Source organism: Athene noctua, chromosome 1 (genome assembly GCF_965140245.1).
Source record: "Athene noctua chromosome 1, bAthNoc1.hap1.1, whole genome shotgun sequence".
Taxonomy (NCBI): domain Eukaryota; kingdom Metazoa; phylum Chordata; class Aves; order Strigiformes; family Strigidae; genus Athene; species Athene noctua.
This window is the reverse complement of record NC_134037.1, coordinates 66,724,943-66,738,565: the sequence shown is the minus strand read 5'-3', so window position 1 is coordinate 66,738,565 and position 13,623 is coordinate 66,724,943. Positions and strand designations below refer to the sequence as shown.

The following is a 13,623-nucleotide window of genomic DNA, read 5'->3' as shown; positions in this document are numbered from 1 at the left end:
ATTTCTGGTCACCAGCACACCATCTGACATTAATTTTGCTTATCTACCTGTATTGCTGCAACAGACCAGTCAGAGTCTCTATAGCACACTCCTACTGTAAGCAGGATATTTGTGTGTTTAATGCTGCACACAAATCCAAACTATTGCAGAAAGCATAAGAGAGATTTTCTGTTCTGGCTAAATACACTAGACTTCATTACAGTGATAATTCACTGCAGGGAATTAATGTGCTAGCTGAGCATGCGGTCCTACCAACCTTATATGAAGCACAAAATGAACTGATAGCAGGTTAACAGCAAGCTCTGCTCACATCTGGAGATTTATTACAGGTTTATTTGCATGGTTGGGGGGAGAAGAAGGTCCTTTTATACTTACAAATGAAATATTTGCACTAGTCTTCAGATGTACTCACCATATTAGATCAGTGAATCCTTTGTGCTGGTGCATGCTGGGAGAGAGGCTGTTTAACATGGAGAGGATGCACTCCAAGTAAAGAAGCTGAAGTTGCCGATTGTCACTGGCAAAGAGAAAAGATGCCATTCACATCACATTAAACCAAAGATTATTTAATTTTCTAAAATAACTACATTAGTCCACTTGAAAATTATACCACAATTTACAGCGGTGATTTATTCTGCTACTTCCCATGGATTTACAATGGTATGATCACATTTATCATCCCATTTATTTTGTACTGATCACATGCAGTGATCTGCTACCTAAAAAAACCCAAAACAAAAACTATGTGAAAAAAGAGGAAGAAGAAAACAGAAGTAATTATTCAAATTCAATCCAAAACCTTGAGGAGGAAGGAACCCTTAAACAGAGGAAAAGGAGACAACCAGAAGATTTTTGTCTATTGGATAGTTTCTTCAGGCCATCTGAAGGGCATTTAGGCTGCTCTCTTCTGTTTTTTTTTTTCTCTTTTCTTGGTGACAGCTACAATGGTCCAAATTCACTATCTACAGGCAGAAAGTCACATCATGGCATGGCTACCTTTCAGGGCTTTGCCAGTTACTCTGTCAAAACCATAAACGCAAAGTGAGCTTCATGAGAAAGAACATGCAAGATCTGTGGGCATCTGGAATTGGTGCAGTGTGCTTGTACCTACTCTCAGAATTAGCTGCAGAATTCAGAAGACAAGCAAGGCTGAGGTCTGCCTTATGAAAGGAGCTCCCCAAAACCAAATTCTAAAAAGCTTGAAATTTAGAAGGAGGAATTAAAGTAATCTTCAGACTAAGAAATTACAACAGGCAGTATAGCATACTAAACCTCATTTCACTGACCTGGAGGTTAGAAAGTTAAGTTGCTGCCAACAAAGTGTTTTGAAGCAGATATAAAAATTAGAAATAACAGCTTTTCATTCATGGAGTTAGTTCTTTAACAAGCCATGCTAATTAAATTTATTTTCCTCAGATTCAATCAGAACACTTCACTATGCTTTGCTCATAAGTACAGATTCTAACAGTCTACGTACACAATTACAAGCATGAAGTAAACCATGGTTCATTAAGTATTTTTAAGCCCTCTGAATTTCTTACTGTACATTATCTACAGCAAGCCTCCATCTGTTCTAATTCAGTACAATTTTATGGGGAGCTGGGATTGCAGATTTTTTAAAAGACTTTCAGTGATTTTGAAGGATCCTGTGACATAGTTCAGTTTTCATATTTCATAACCAGTAATTCAAACCGATTATCATTTGGTGGACAATACTTATCAAATGACAGCTGTTTACAGCTTCACATGTGGGCAAAATCTGATACAAAGAATCTTTCAGCTGGTGTTGCCATTTGCTATTGTTAGATACACACTTTTGAAGATCTCACTGTCCTGTAACTATGCACACAAATAAAGGTTTATTTAGAAGAATCAGAAACATGCTTTTGTTTTCCCAAATGCTGACACTGATTAAATAATGCTAAGAAAGGCACTCTTCCCTTTCAAATCTTGCTGTAATTAGAGACACTCATGGGAGGGAAGTCTATAGAAGAACTGCACATGAAGATGTCCGTGCTGTCTTCAGCTCCAGTAGTTCCTAAGCATAGGTTTCCCAAAAACGGTAGAGCATATAAAAGGAAGTACTGATGCATGTTTCTTTGGTTTCTCTCCCATTTCCCCCAAGTTCACCGCAGGCTATTTCCAGAGACACACAGGCCAGCCAAAAAGACAACATTATGCTACATTTAAAATAGCTGAAGACTGGCTTTTTTGCTATCACTCAGGTCATATGCAATTGGCAGCAGTAGCAAGTTAAATCTTATTTTACTGATACAGAAACAATGTTGTCGAGTGAGAACCTGTTTTTCCCTTAAAACTTTGAAATTATTTCTAGCTTACTATATATTTCTATTTTCTAAATAACTGTAGAATGTTTGCATTGCTTTTGGTTGGTCATCTCTTTAACACTTAAGGCTTTTTTTGGCTCATTTCTTAATAGACCATTAGTCGAGCCATGCTAGAATGTCACAGGAAGTATTTTTTAACTCATGAGTAAGTATTTATTCTTACAGTAGTGGCCAAAAGACTCTAGGATTTTAATGCAGTGTAACACCCTACTGATGCCCATAATAACTACATTTTGAAAGTTAAGCTCATGCATTTCGAAGTAGGTAACATTTAATATTCCTAAATTTAAGGAATGCTTTAGTAACACAAATTATCTCAATTGGATAAATGCTGCCCTTCTAAGGAGGACGTATTACTTTATTCTGCATGTTGCTTCTCTTTGGTTTTTCCATATCTCCTGTAATTGTTGTTCTCTCTACAATGGTTGCTTTCAAGCCAGAAATCTCCTTTGACAAGAATTTTGCTGCTTTATGGAAGTTACTTATAGATTAGATTTACTGGAAGCTCTTTAAAGCTAAGCAGTGCACAAAGAAGGCAAATTAGCTTCTCATCTCAAGTGAGGATTGAATCAATGCATCATGAACAATACTTCCTCTAATAAACACTTCACTGAAGCACAGTTTTGCTCCATAATTCCAGGACTACAACGGTACAAGCACATGTATCAGTGAAACTCTCAATCTCCAGGTAATAAATTAAAATTATAAACTGAAATAACTCACTTTATGACAGCCTGGAGCTTCTCACAGAGCACAGTGAGGACAGATACAACATCATCACAAAGAGACTCAGCTGAAGTACCTCCAAAAAGGACAAAGATCAGAGGCATTACATATGTGCAGCTGGACTGCAACCTCAATTCACTTTCAGAGCTGGTCAGAGCTTTTAAACAATAAGCAGGGCTGCCAAAATTCATAGAGAAGATGCAGTAGGAAAAGTCCTAGACTGGAAAGTGATCTCCATACAATGAAAAAGCAGTATTATTAAATCTGGAGAGAGCATTGATTGCTTACATGCATTTACAGAAGGTTAGCTGAAATTCAATTCAGATAATAAAATAAGTATACAAATAAATAATACAAAATTACTGGCTCCAGTACTTCTACATGGCAGCTAAAATTTCTGTATCTCTCCCTGCAGTTTGTCTCTGCTACACAGCTTCTGATGTCTGATCAGGTTCTGATCTTAGAAGAGGATGCTTGTGTACTTCAAAGATTTATCCTCCATCCACACAAGTTCTCCTGCAGGCATCTGTTAAGAAGCTCAAAAGCAGGGATTATTTTTTACCTGTCAGACAAGGTGTTGGAAGTTAAGCCAGAACGGGAGGAGGAAAAAAATTATCTTGTAAAATAATAATTTGGCAAGTGTGAACAGACCTTTGCTAGTGATGTACTTTCAAAAGCTGACATCTTATAAACTGTGTCTCTGGGCTGAAATACAATAACACAACCATTTCCAGATTTTATGTCCTACTTCATGAATCTGTTTCAATTTAGGAAGTAAAGCCACTTAGTAAAACTTTCTCCAGAGCACTGGCATACTGAGAACATCTAGCTATGGAGAAGGTAAGAAATCCTGAAGATGCAATTCCTGTGACAGCAAACAGTACTGTGCTGATGAAAGGACAGTGTAGAGTAAATAAGCTGGATTGGAAGGAGCCACTAAAAAGTGTTACAAATACCTTGATTCTTGAATTTCTGCAAGGCGTCATGGTTTTCAATTGTCTGTTGAGGAAAGACAAAGGTGGTGTAATTGGTGCAAAGGGCAGGGAAAAAACCTGTAGAAGCAATACTTGAAAAGCAGAGCTTTCTTAACAACTCTGTCTATCTGTTTGGGGTTTTGTATATTAGGTTTGGTTAAGTGAAGTTTTTGCAAAACATTTTCAAAAATTCCTTAAGATCTGTTTAAACAGTTGTTTAGATTTAAAGAATTCACATCTCATTGACCTGAATTAGGATCTCTATGTCCTTAAGGAGCATCCTACACTTAAAACAAGTCAGTAATAACTAGGCATGTAAGTAATTGAAAATAACTGAGAGGAAAGCATAGTCCAGATTTCACAAAGTACTTAGAAACCAAAATCAATTGAGTATTAGAGAGTTTATCACATTACCATCGTTAATGTTACAGTGCCAACACAATTAATGGCAGTCGGGAAATGGAAATGACCTCTTACATCATTTGGCTCAGCTGCTGTATAGGATTTTTCCTATCAGTGCAAAAAGGGGTCAAACCAAATCCTTCTCTCAAGCATCAACAACCAACTGCTAGGAACTATATGCAGCTCTCATATGCTTTCACCTACTCCTCAGCTAAGAACAGAACTAACAAAATTCAGCTTTCATACCCAAACTGAAATTTCAGAACTACTGGGGGGTTTTTGGTGTTTTTTTGTTTTGTTGATTTGGTTTGGATTTTTTGTGAATGTTTTGGTTAGCAAAATGAACCTACTTAGCACAAACAGAAGATAAGTTTAAATAAACCAATCAATTCTGTTCTGCAGTTGCTCATTAGGATAAAAGTAATCTAGTTTACTAATCCAAAATAGAAGTGATCATCTTAACCCAAAACAGATATGAAGAAAATAATCTGTGCAACTACAGTCCTTAAAGTTTCCTAATAAATAGAAACTTACTTATACAAATAGTTCTTTTTTTGATAATGTGATAATATGCAAAGCAGCATGAACAAAGGTAAGAAGCCAATGTAATTTCATATATGCCCAGAACATTTATAGTTTTGTTGACAATGTGCTGGGATTTCATTCAAACAGCTCTCGTGAATTTTAATAATGCAGTAAATAGAATTTATTTTTTTTTGCTAACAGATAAGCAAAGAATTTCATGAGCTTAAATTATCTTCTGTAAAACAGTAGAAGAAAAAAATGAATGATACTTTCGTTACTTAATAATTTGTTTTGTTTATGTAAATATTTGTCATGCAAAAACTTTTAGCAAAAGGATTTCAGTGAACCTTAGAAAAACAAGCAAACAAAATAAAGAATGGAAAAGGCCAAGGCAGCCTGACATCAGAACAAAGGCTCTTTTGTTTAATGGAAGGAGAAAAAAAAAAATCAGCCAAGTAGAGCTGACAATGTGAGAGCTGCGTTTCCAATAGACTGCTCCAAGGCAGGCTCAGAGTCAGAGCCCAAAAAAACTTTTAAACAAAATTGTGGAAGTGTCAAATAAAAGCCATAAGGCACAACAAGCCAGTACAATACACTGCATTCAGAGCAACAAAAAGGTACGCAGCCATGGACATGGAACCATTTGTTGACGCCAGAAGGCTCACCATGTTTTCTTGCTTTTGTCGTAACTGTAAAGTCAAGTCACTCAACATTTGGCTGAGGGTTGCCCGCACAGCGGTGTTAATGCTCCGCTGGTGACAGCTAGATACATATGTCTCAATGCAAACCTGATGAGGAAACAAGACAGCAATACATAGATATGAACTGTAACTTACCAGGAACACATTTTAGGAGGGTACCAAGGTCTCTCGCATGCAGATAGCCAGCCTTCCCTACTATTTCATATTGCTTTATTAGCACATTAGAAGTTTTCAGCAATATGGAAAACTGAGTAAGTAGCATCTAGAAGCAGCATGCAATTCATCAGTCTCAGAGCTGTAGGAATGGTAGGGCAAAAATGGCAAAGTCTCCTTCTGTCAAATCCATGTGATGTTGGCACTTGCCTTGCTTTGTAGATAATTCACTAAATGCTGCTTTGATTGGTCATGTCTAGACACTGTAACTATCACTCTGCAAGTCTGTATCTACAACGTAAATACCCTTTAATTTGTTAATTTGTTAAGGTTGTTGCTTCTGTTGTATAGGTATTTGCCGCTTTTTCTATAATTTATCATTACATACTGCAGCACATCTGAAAGCCTTTGAAGGCCTTTCCTAATACAGAAAATACAATAGTGCTTTACCGTAAATAACACAAATGATTGCCTTTTAATAACTGGCAATCAAGCTGAGGGTGCCCCAGCTCAGAGATCCCATGGGAACCAAAGTAGCAACAGAAGAACCCTGATGGATCATCCAGTTCCAAGCTTCATGCTCAGCTGCTGGCAATTTTTTGACACTGCTGTGACCAGAGCTGTGCTTGACTTTTGCCCCAGATGATGCTATACAGATAGCTGCCAAAGAATAATGCAGCTAGGATACTGGGGACACACACTGCAAAATGTAGTTTCTATCCTTGATCAGATTTTCTGTGGGAGGTGTTGGTCTCTGTAAGAGCTGCTGTAACTGTAGTAACCACTGTAACTACTGCATGGTGACTAATACGTAGGTAACAGTCTTGATGGAGCTGAGTGGGTTTGTGACAAAACTGTACAATACAATCTTCTCAGACTGTGATCCAAAGAAGCAGTTTTGGTCCTTTGGCCTACACTGAGCTTTATCATAGTAACAATGACAGGAAAAAAAAACAAAAAACAAACAAACAAACAAACAAACAAAAACCAAAAAAAAACCCATACCCCAAGATAAATGACTGTAAATGACTGTCCACATACTTTTCAGTCTTTGTGTTTTTAGTCTGCCACCACTCAGATTTATAGCTAGTGAGAAGAATTATGAATATAGAGCAAACTAGCTCTGAAATATTTTTTTAAAATATATAGGATGATATGCATGAAGAGTATACATAAACACATCTGCTGTATGTTTTTGAATGAGAAAGATATTATATGATGTAAAGCCATTTTTATAGGGTGAGTTCTATAAGGGAAAAATTAAAGTGATCTGATGACACAGGCTAATCAGTATTGACATGGACACGTGGATAAGACTCTTTATTGTTTCTAACTCCTACTGAAATGAAACCAAGCTATTCCATTGACTAGCAAAGAAAGGCTGTGGGCTCAAGGCTAGAAAGTTTAAGATGAGCGTGTTGCTGGCACACTTCTGCAGTGGAAAACCATATAGGTATGTTCTTAAAACCCTTCTGATCTTCTCACTTTGGGCAACCTCACATCTCAGCATTTCAATAAAGCCACAAGCACAAGAAAACATGACTGAATTTCTTGGATACAAACTATATCTTAAGTGAGTGATCTAAGACATCACATACAGAAGCTACTTAATTATGGCTCTTGCCTTATTTTCCCTTATTTCCCAACTACACTGTCAGAGGGCATTCCCAAGCTTTTCAAGTGTACATATATCACTTGTTATCTCATGCTAGAAACCCTATGCAAATGACAAATTGAGACTGATTACCTCATCTGACAATACACTAGAACAGGTTAGTGTTGTACACATTTGCAGGATATAAGGGACTGAACTGACATCATATCTCATTCTTGTTGCCCTTTTTCAAGATTCCAAGATCCCCCCAAGTAAATAAAGGATTTTATTTAGATTGAGATCAATCAGTCAGTGAAGATGGTCTTGTAAGTTAAAAGAAGTCCTGAACCAACTCTGCTCATCATTCAGCTATCACCTGAATTCTAGTGGTCAAAAAACCCTAAAGCCTGTTAAACATGTACAGTCCTTTTGCAGAGGCCAAACCATTCTAGTGCTGCTGAGATCATTCTCTTGAGGTGTAAGTCCTTTTCTAGAGTACCTGAATTAATTGATGAAATACCATTCTTAGAGGTAGGCTGACTTTCTGGAAAGAGCATGGTTGATATCTCCTCCTCTCCCCTCCCCATGCCAGCTAATGAGCAACAGTACTATTCACTTGAGCTCTGAACTTATGAACGGCCTGTGTTCTAAAATAGCTGGGCAGGGTACCTTTTGAAAAGCCATTGATGAAGAAGCACCAGTAAAAATGCGAGAGCTCAGGGCCCCAAGGAGGTGTGCAACAGACATTTGGATCATTTCATGCAATCGGGGACTTCCAGCTCTATGGCATGCAAAATACAACTAAGAGCAAAACACAGAAGGGTTAGCCAATGAAACACAACAGGGTCAAACAAAACAAACCTCCAAACATAGATGAGAGTAACAAATACACACATAAAAACAAGCAACAGCATGAACTAAATTTTCTTGCAGGGGTCTAGGCAAGCATGGGAAGGTGCACAGAGCAAGATTTAGCTTGTTTTCAATACTATTAATACTTGAGCTACAAAATTAGTACTCTTCATGCTGGATACTTCCTTAATTTGAAGCTGATAATATTCAGAAAGATTTGGGGTGCCATTATTTTGTACACATGAATTGAGAACAATCAGGCAGTGGAAAACGGCCAGACTGTAGCTTTATTTGTCAGAGAGGGTCCTTAGAGAGTTCTACCAGTAATGGAGGTAGCACCTTTCCAGTTCTGCAGTGGCTCCACTTTGCTACAGAGGGCAGGCTATGAAAACTAAGAGACTGACTTGGAAAGAAACGTTAAACAGCAGGGGCACTGGAACAGAAAGCTCCTCTCTGCCACCTTTGCCTTTGAGCAAGTCAGAACAATAAATGCTGAGGCTAAGCAAATGCTGAACTCAGAAGTAATTTTATGTTTCCTACTGCTTATGCATCGCAGAATTCAGATATTGATTTCAACTGTTAAACTCTTTGCCTCACCTAAAACCTGGTCAGGAGGAACTTGAGGAAGTATGTATGTGGTTGGTGGACTTGCTAATTAGAAAGACCTAGGCATTCACTGAGGCAATATTTGCTCAAGGAGTGTGGGGGAAATAGCTGTTCCTCTAAACACTCCAAATAGAAACACGCATGCTCTGTATTACGGCTTCTTCCAACTCCCTGAAGGAAATTAAAGTTTTGTTTGCTTTGCTGGCACATCAGCCTGCATCAGAGCTGCTGTTCACTTTAACAGAAAAAGGACAAACTATCACTGTGCCAATTTGTACCACTATACTGGAAAAGGTTTTTAAGAGCCAGACTAGTCTTTTGGGAATTAAAATTAAGTGCAGCTACCAAGAACAGCAGAGTTTAACTCCAACCTGTGAAAGAAAACTGCCATTTTTCAAGATGCTTTAAATGAGTAACAGCCCTGATGTTATCCAAATTTACAGAGAGAACAAAAAATACTATTTCTGATACAGCTTAGAGCACACAGAGCATGGCTGACTGACTATTTTCCCCCAGTCTTAGACAGTGCTATTAAAGATTGAAATGTGAAGGGCTTCAAGCTATTAAATACTTTTCCCAGCAAGTATTTTGTCTAAACTAGAGCTCTTCACCTACAGCAAAGAGATGCACAAAGCTGAATTCATCAGATTTTGCCTTGCATGTTAGAAAGTCTGCTGAGAAAAACTGCAGCAGGGGAAACTATCTGTATTTTCTTCAGTTTGGGATACTGACATAAAAGACAGTTTAGCAAAAGTTAAGTTTAAGCAAAACTTAAGAAGTTGTGGCTTGCTCAGAATACTAGTTCAGTTCATCCTTGCTGCAGCATCTACAGGTGGGTGCCATATCTTATAGTCGCACATAGCAGAAGAGAAACTGAAGTCTAAGCTGTGAAGGACATCTGGAATGATTATTGCTTTTTTTTTTATCCTGTATATGTTATACACACAAACTCTTTATGTTATATCCCTGGCTTTTAAAGCCCATTTATTACAAACTGGCAGCTATTTTCTTTGGTTCCCTGTTATCCCTACAATCCCATTGTCAGCTTGCAACAGGACAATGCAAGGTCAATTTTATTCCTAAACTTAGAGAATACTGTAACTTCCAGGTAAGTGAGCTGTTTTCAAATGGGATTTTTATTTTTTACAAAAATACCCCACTCAAAATACCAAAACCTGAGAAGGAACACATGTCTAGTCTACACACATTTGGAGTGTAGGACACCTACATAACCTTTAAATCGCTCCATGGACACTAGCTCTCCCCATACCACATTAACAATATAATTTTAGAATGTGTTCTGCACACAACAGTGTGTGCTGTGCAGGAGGATTAAGTGTTCCTGTGCATTTTCTCTAACCTGAACAAACAGCCCCATGGCTTGCTACACACTGTACTAAAAATATCACCCATCTACAAAGGTTCACTGAATAGACCTGCAGGTATATTTTTCTACAGTCAAAGCTCCTTTACAATTTAATTCAAACTAAAATCTAATGGAATAAAGGCAGAAGAGTGACTAATAGCACCAGGGCAACACCATATATCTAGGGGTGTAATAAATCTTTTACTTGGATGTATTAGTAAAAAGATACACACCAGGCTAACAAGGCCCATTGTGATGCTTATGCTAACATGGCACATCATGGCCTATCCACCCCTCTTGAGGAAACCTCATTAGTTTTAGACTTGCACCAGGTAAGGAATCAGCACAGTGATGTTTTATAAAGAACTCAAGGAAATTTTTCTATTCCAAAAGGCAAAGTAAAGTAGTAAATGTGCAACACTGTAATATATAATTATCAGTCAGTTTCCAGAAGGTGCCTTCCCATGCAAGCCCATCAACCCTGCCCAACTTGCAACTATTTCTTCACACTAGGCATAAGACAATACCAGTCCTTAAGACGGTAATTGTGACTTCGACTAGTTCAATTTCAGTGTAAGTATGGAAGACACACTCTAGATAATGGGGAACATAAAGCAACACAAACAATAGTATGACACTTACCTCAGCAATCTTCAACACTGAACTCCCATTCAGCTCAAATGTGGAGGTATATGTTATACAGAGCAAGACCTTGAATAAAAAGAGAGAGAGGAAGGAAAAATATTATCTTTCATCCATTACTGCCTCCCTTCCTCACCCATGTGCTTTTAGGCACAGATCCTTCCATTTTTAGAGCAGATGTCAGAAGCTTCTTATGACCATGTGTTATTGGGATAAAGGAGATGGCACAATCAAGTTGCTTCCTCTTGAGAAGCTGCAACTGTAGGCCCCAGAGGTACAGGCCAATTGATTATTTATTTCCACCTCCTACGTCTGACTGCAGAAGGAAAGACAACGCAGTGACTAGTTCTGGCCTTGGAACTGATAGCCAGACTCCATTTGTATTTTAACCACAAGCTTTGCATGACCTATAATCAGTCCTTCTATTTACTTCTATCAGTATAACAAAGAAGGAAGGAAAAAACACATACAAGTTATTACTTAGATGACACAGATACGCATGTACTATGTGAAACAAGCTGTTAATTACTGCTTGACATGAGGATTTCCCAGCCTATGATATTTCCAGTAAGTGTATTATAGTCATTTGATAACAAGCAGCTAAGAAACAATTCATAAGCCCCAAATCATGAGGGAAGGCTTGTCCCATCTGGAACTCAGCAGGAGGAATAAGAACTAAAAGCTACATCTAACACCTTACTTTGAAGAGAAAGGGCATGGGAACGTGATGTGATCTACTGGGGGTAGTGTGGTGGGTAAGTGGGGCAACATGGTGAGATGTGATGCCTTTAGTGTCCTTCCCTTCTTGCCTGCCTTTCTAATCTGTCCTGTACCACATAAGACTGAGAGAGTCTGGGCTACTGTCCTCTCTCCTCCAAGGCATAAAATTACCCCAGTGCCACATTTTATGCTTTGTTTGGTCTGAAATAGCATGAGTTTCTTGAGATAAGTGTACCAACAAATACCAATCACATTAATACTCATGTATTGGTGCCTACAACTTCTCAGCCCTTAAGAACTACTGTTCTCTGCTTCACAAGGACATCCGGGGCATCAGATAACATTACTGGCTTTTAACCAGTTCTCTTATTTATTACATGCTTTTCAGTCATACTAGGTTTTTAACTTGTGGGTAGGTTCTGGGACAGCTACTAATCCACAATACCCTGGGGTAATTTCCTTAGCCTAGAATGCAAACCAAAAAACCAACTTTGTCAGTGTGTCTAACCAGAGCTTGCAAGTTAAATAAAAAAAGGAGGCAAAGGGGTGCATGTTTGGAAAGATTATTGCCCTTTGGTTCCTGTAAAGCATACTTTTTCTGACCTTTTATTGTGTTGTGCAGTTTCCACATTATGGTAGAACAGCAAAAAATGATAATGTAACAAGTTAAAGAAGGAAACTAGATCACCTCTCAGGTACAAGCGGTTATTTTCTCTCTAGGTACTGATGATCTCTAGAAGCATCTCAGAGCCTTCATAAAGAACAACAAAAAAATGCTGATCTGCAGTTTAAGAGAAGGAGAACACTCTAATATAGCATTGCTTAGCATGCTAGGGTCACTGAACACTCATCATTACTACTGAATCTCTGCTTGGGAGAATACTCCTCTCTGCAGTTATTTTGCACCAGGGAAGGGGAAAAACAAACAAACAAACAAACAAACAACAACATTACTGGAAAGCAGGCATTTAATAACTGTAGGGGAATTTGAATTCTGTGTATGAGAGCAGTTTGAGCATCAGCTACTTGCTCTTACAGGTACAGACAGAAGAGCCTGTCCATGGATGAGTGTGCCATTTTTCTGGAGAAGGACGTAAACAACCTTCTTTGCATTTTGAGAATCAGACTGAAAAAGTTTCTATGCACTGAAGGGCACTGCATCTTTACAAATGTTTTTCTCAGCAGAAAAAGTGTATTTCACTACAGGATGTCACACCTTACTCCAAGGTTAGTTTGGTTGGTTTTTTTTGCTTCTTTATTTTGTAAAATACAGAAGATGGTTTAACTACAAAAAATTCCAAGAAAACCATTATGTAATGGCAATTTTACATTTGTCTATATATGTTATCTCACCTTGACTCTTAGTCCTTTATAAATAGAAGCTGAGTAATGTGGATAAATACTAGAGGTAGTGAGAACAGAAAAGGACATGTTACTCTTCTAAAGTACAATAGTCCTAGACTATAATCTCTTTTTTAGGTATTTAGCATTCATTGTTAGAACAAAGAAAAGTTTCCGAGCCAAGTTTCTTCTTCAGTTTCCCTCTTCTGTGAAATGGGCAAAATGGATTTTCTCATCTTAAAAGTGTTACACAACCTACGTCAGTATTCCAAAAGATACAGGCTATAGAGCACTTGAACTTGTTAAAGAAGAAAATCTAATTCTAACAAAAGATTATTAAGAATGCTGTACTTCGTATTTCTTAACAGGAACTCTGCAAATTTCTCTGCAATCTGCTGCATTTGCTGGCACATGGACAAGTGCCAGTGATGAGGAACAGTGACACCTTTTTTCACATCCACAGAGCAAATCCTATAGAACAGTTGGAAAGTAAATGGTCAGTTACAAAAATCATCAATCATCTCATTTGGTTAATAAGTATCTAAGTCATAAGGACTGTTATTTCTATCTGCTGCTCAGTCCATACCTGCAAAATATAAAACTTCAAAACTGAACAAACTTGTTTGGCCCTAGGTAATTTCTAAACTACTGGCCAGCCTTGCAGTCAGCTGTT

General features: G+C 38.0%; 1 protein-coding gene across 7 annotated transcripts in view; it reads right to left on the bottom strand.

The window, feature by feature from the left end:
* ARFGEF3 (ARFGEF family member 3) overlaps nt 1-13,623 on the bottom strand; it is a 97,065-nt gene that overhangs the window by 48,828 nt on the left and 34,614 nt on the right. For 4 of the 7 annotated variants that reach the window (XM_074896415.1, XM_074896414.1, XM_074896408.1 and 1 more), the window contains exons 5-10: nt 10,890-10,958; nt 8,093-8,224; nt 5,641-5,763; nt 4,031-4,073; nt 3,072-3,150; nt 413-517 (exon numbers count right to left, since the gene is read on the bottom strand). In XM_074896415.1, coding sequence (XP_074752516.1) covers nt 413-517; nt 3,072-3,150; nt 4,031-4,073; nt 5,641-5,763; nt 8,093-8,224; nt 10,890-10,958 — 551 coding nt within the window. The remainder of the gene's footprint in view (nt 1-412; nt 518-3,071; nt 3,151-4,030; nt 4,074-5,640; nt 5,764-8,092; nt 8,225-10,889; nt 10,959-13,623) is intronic. The other 3 variants (XM_074896411.1, XM_074896412.1, XM_074896413.1) reach the window with 2 other exon arrangements.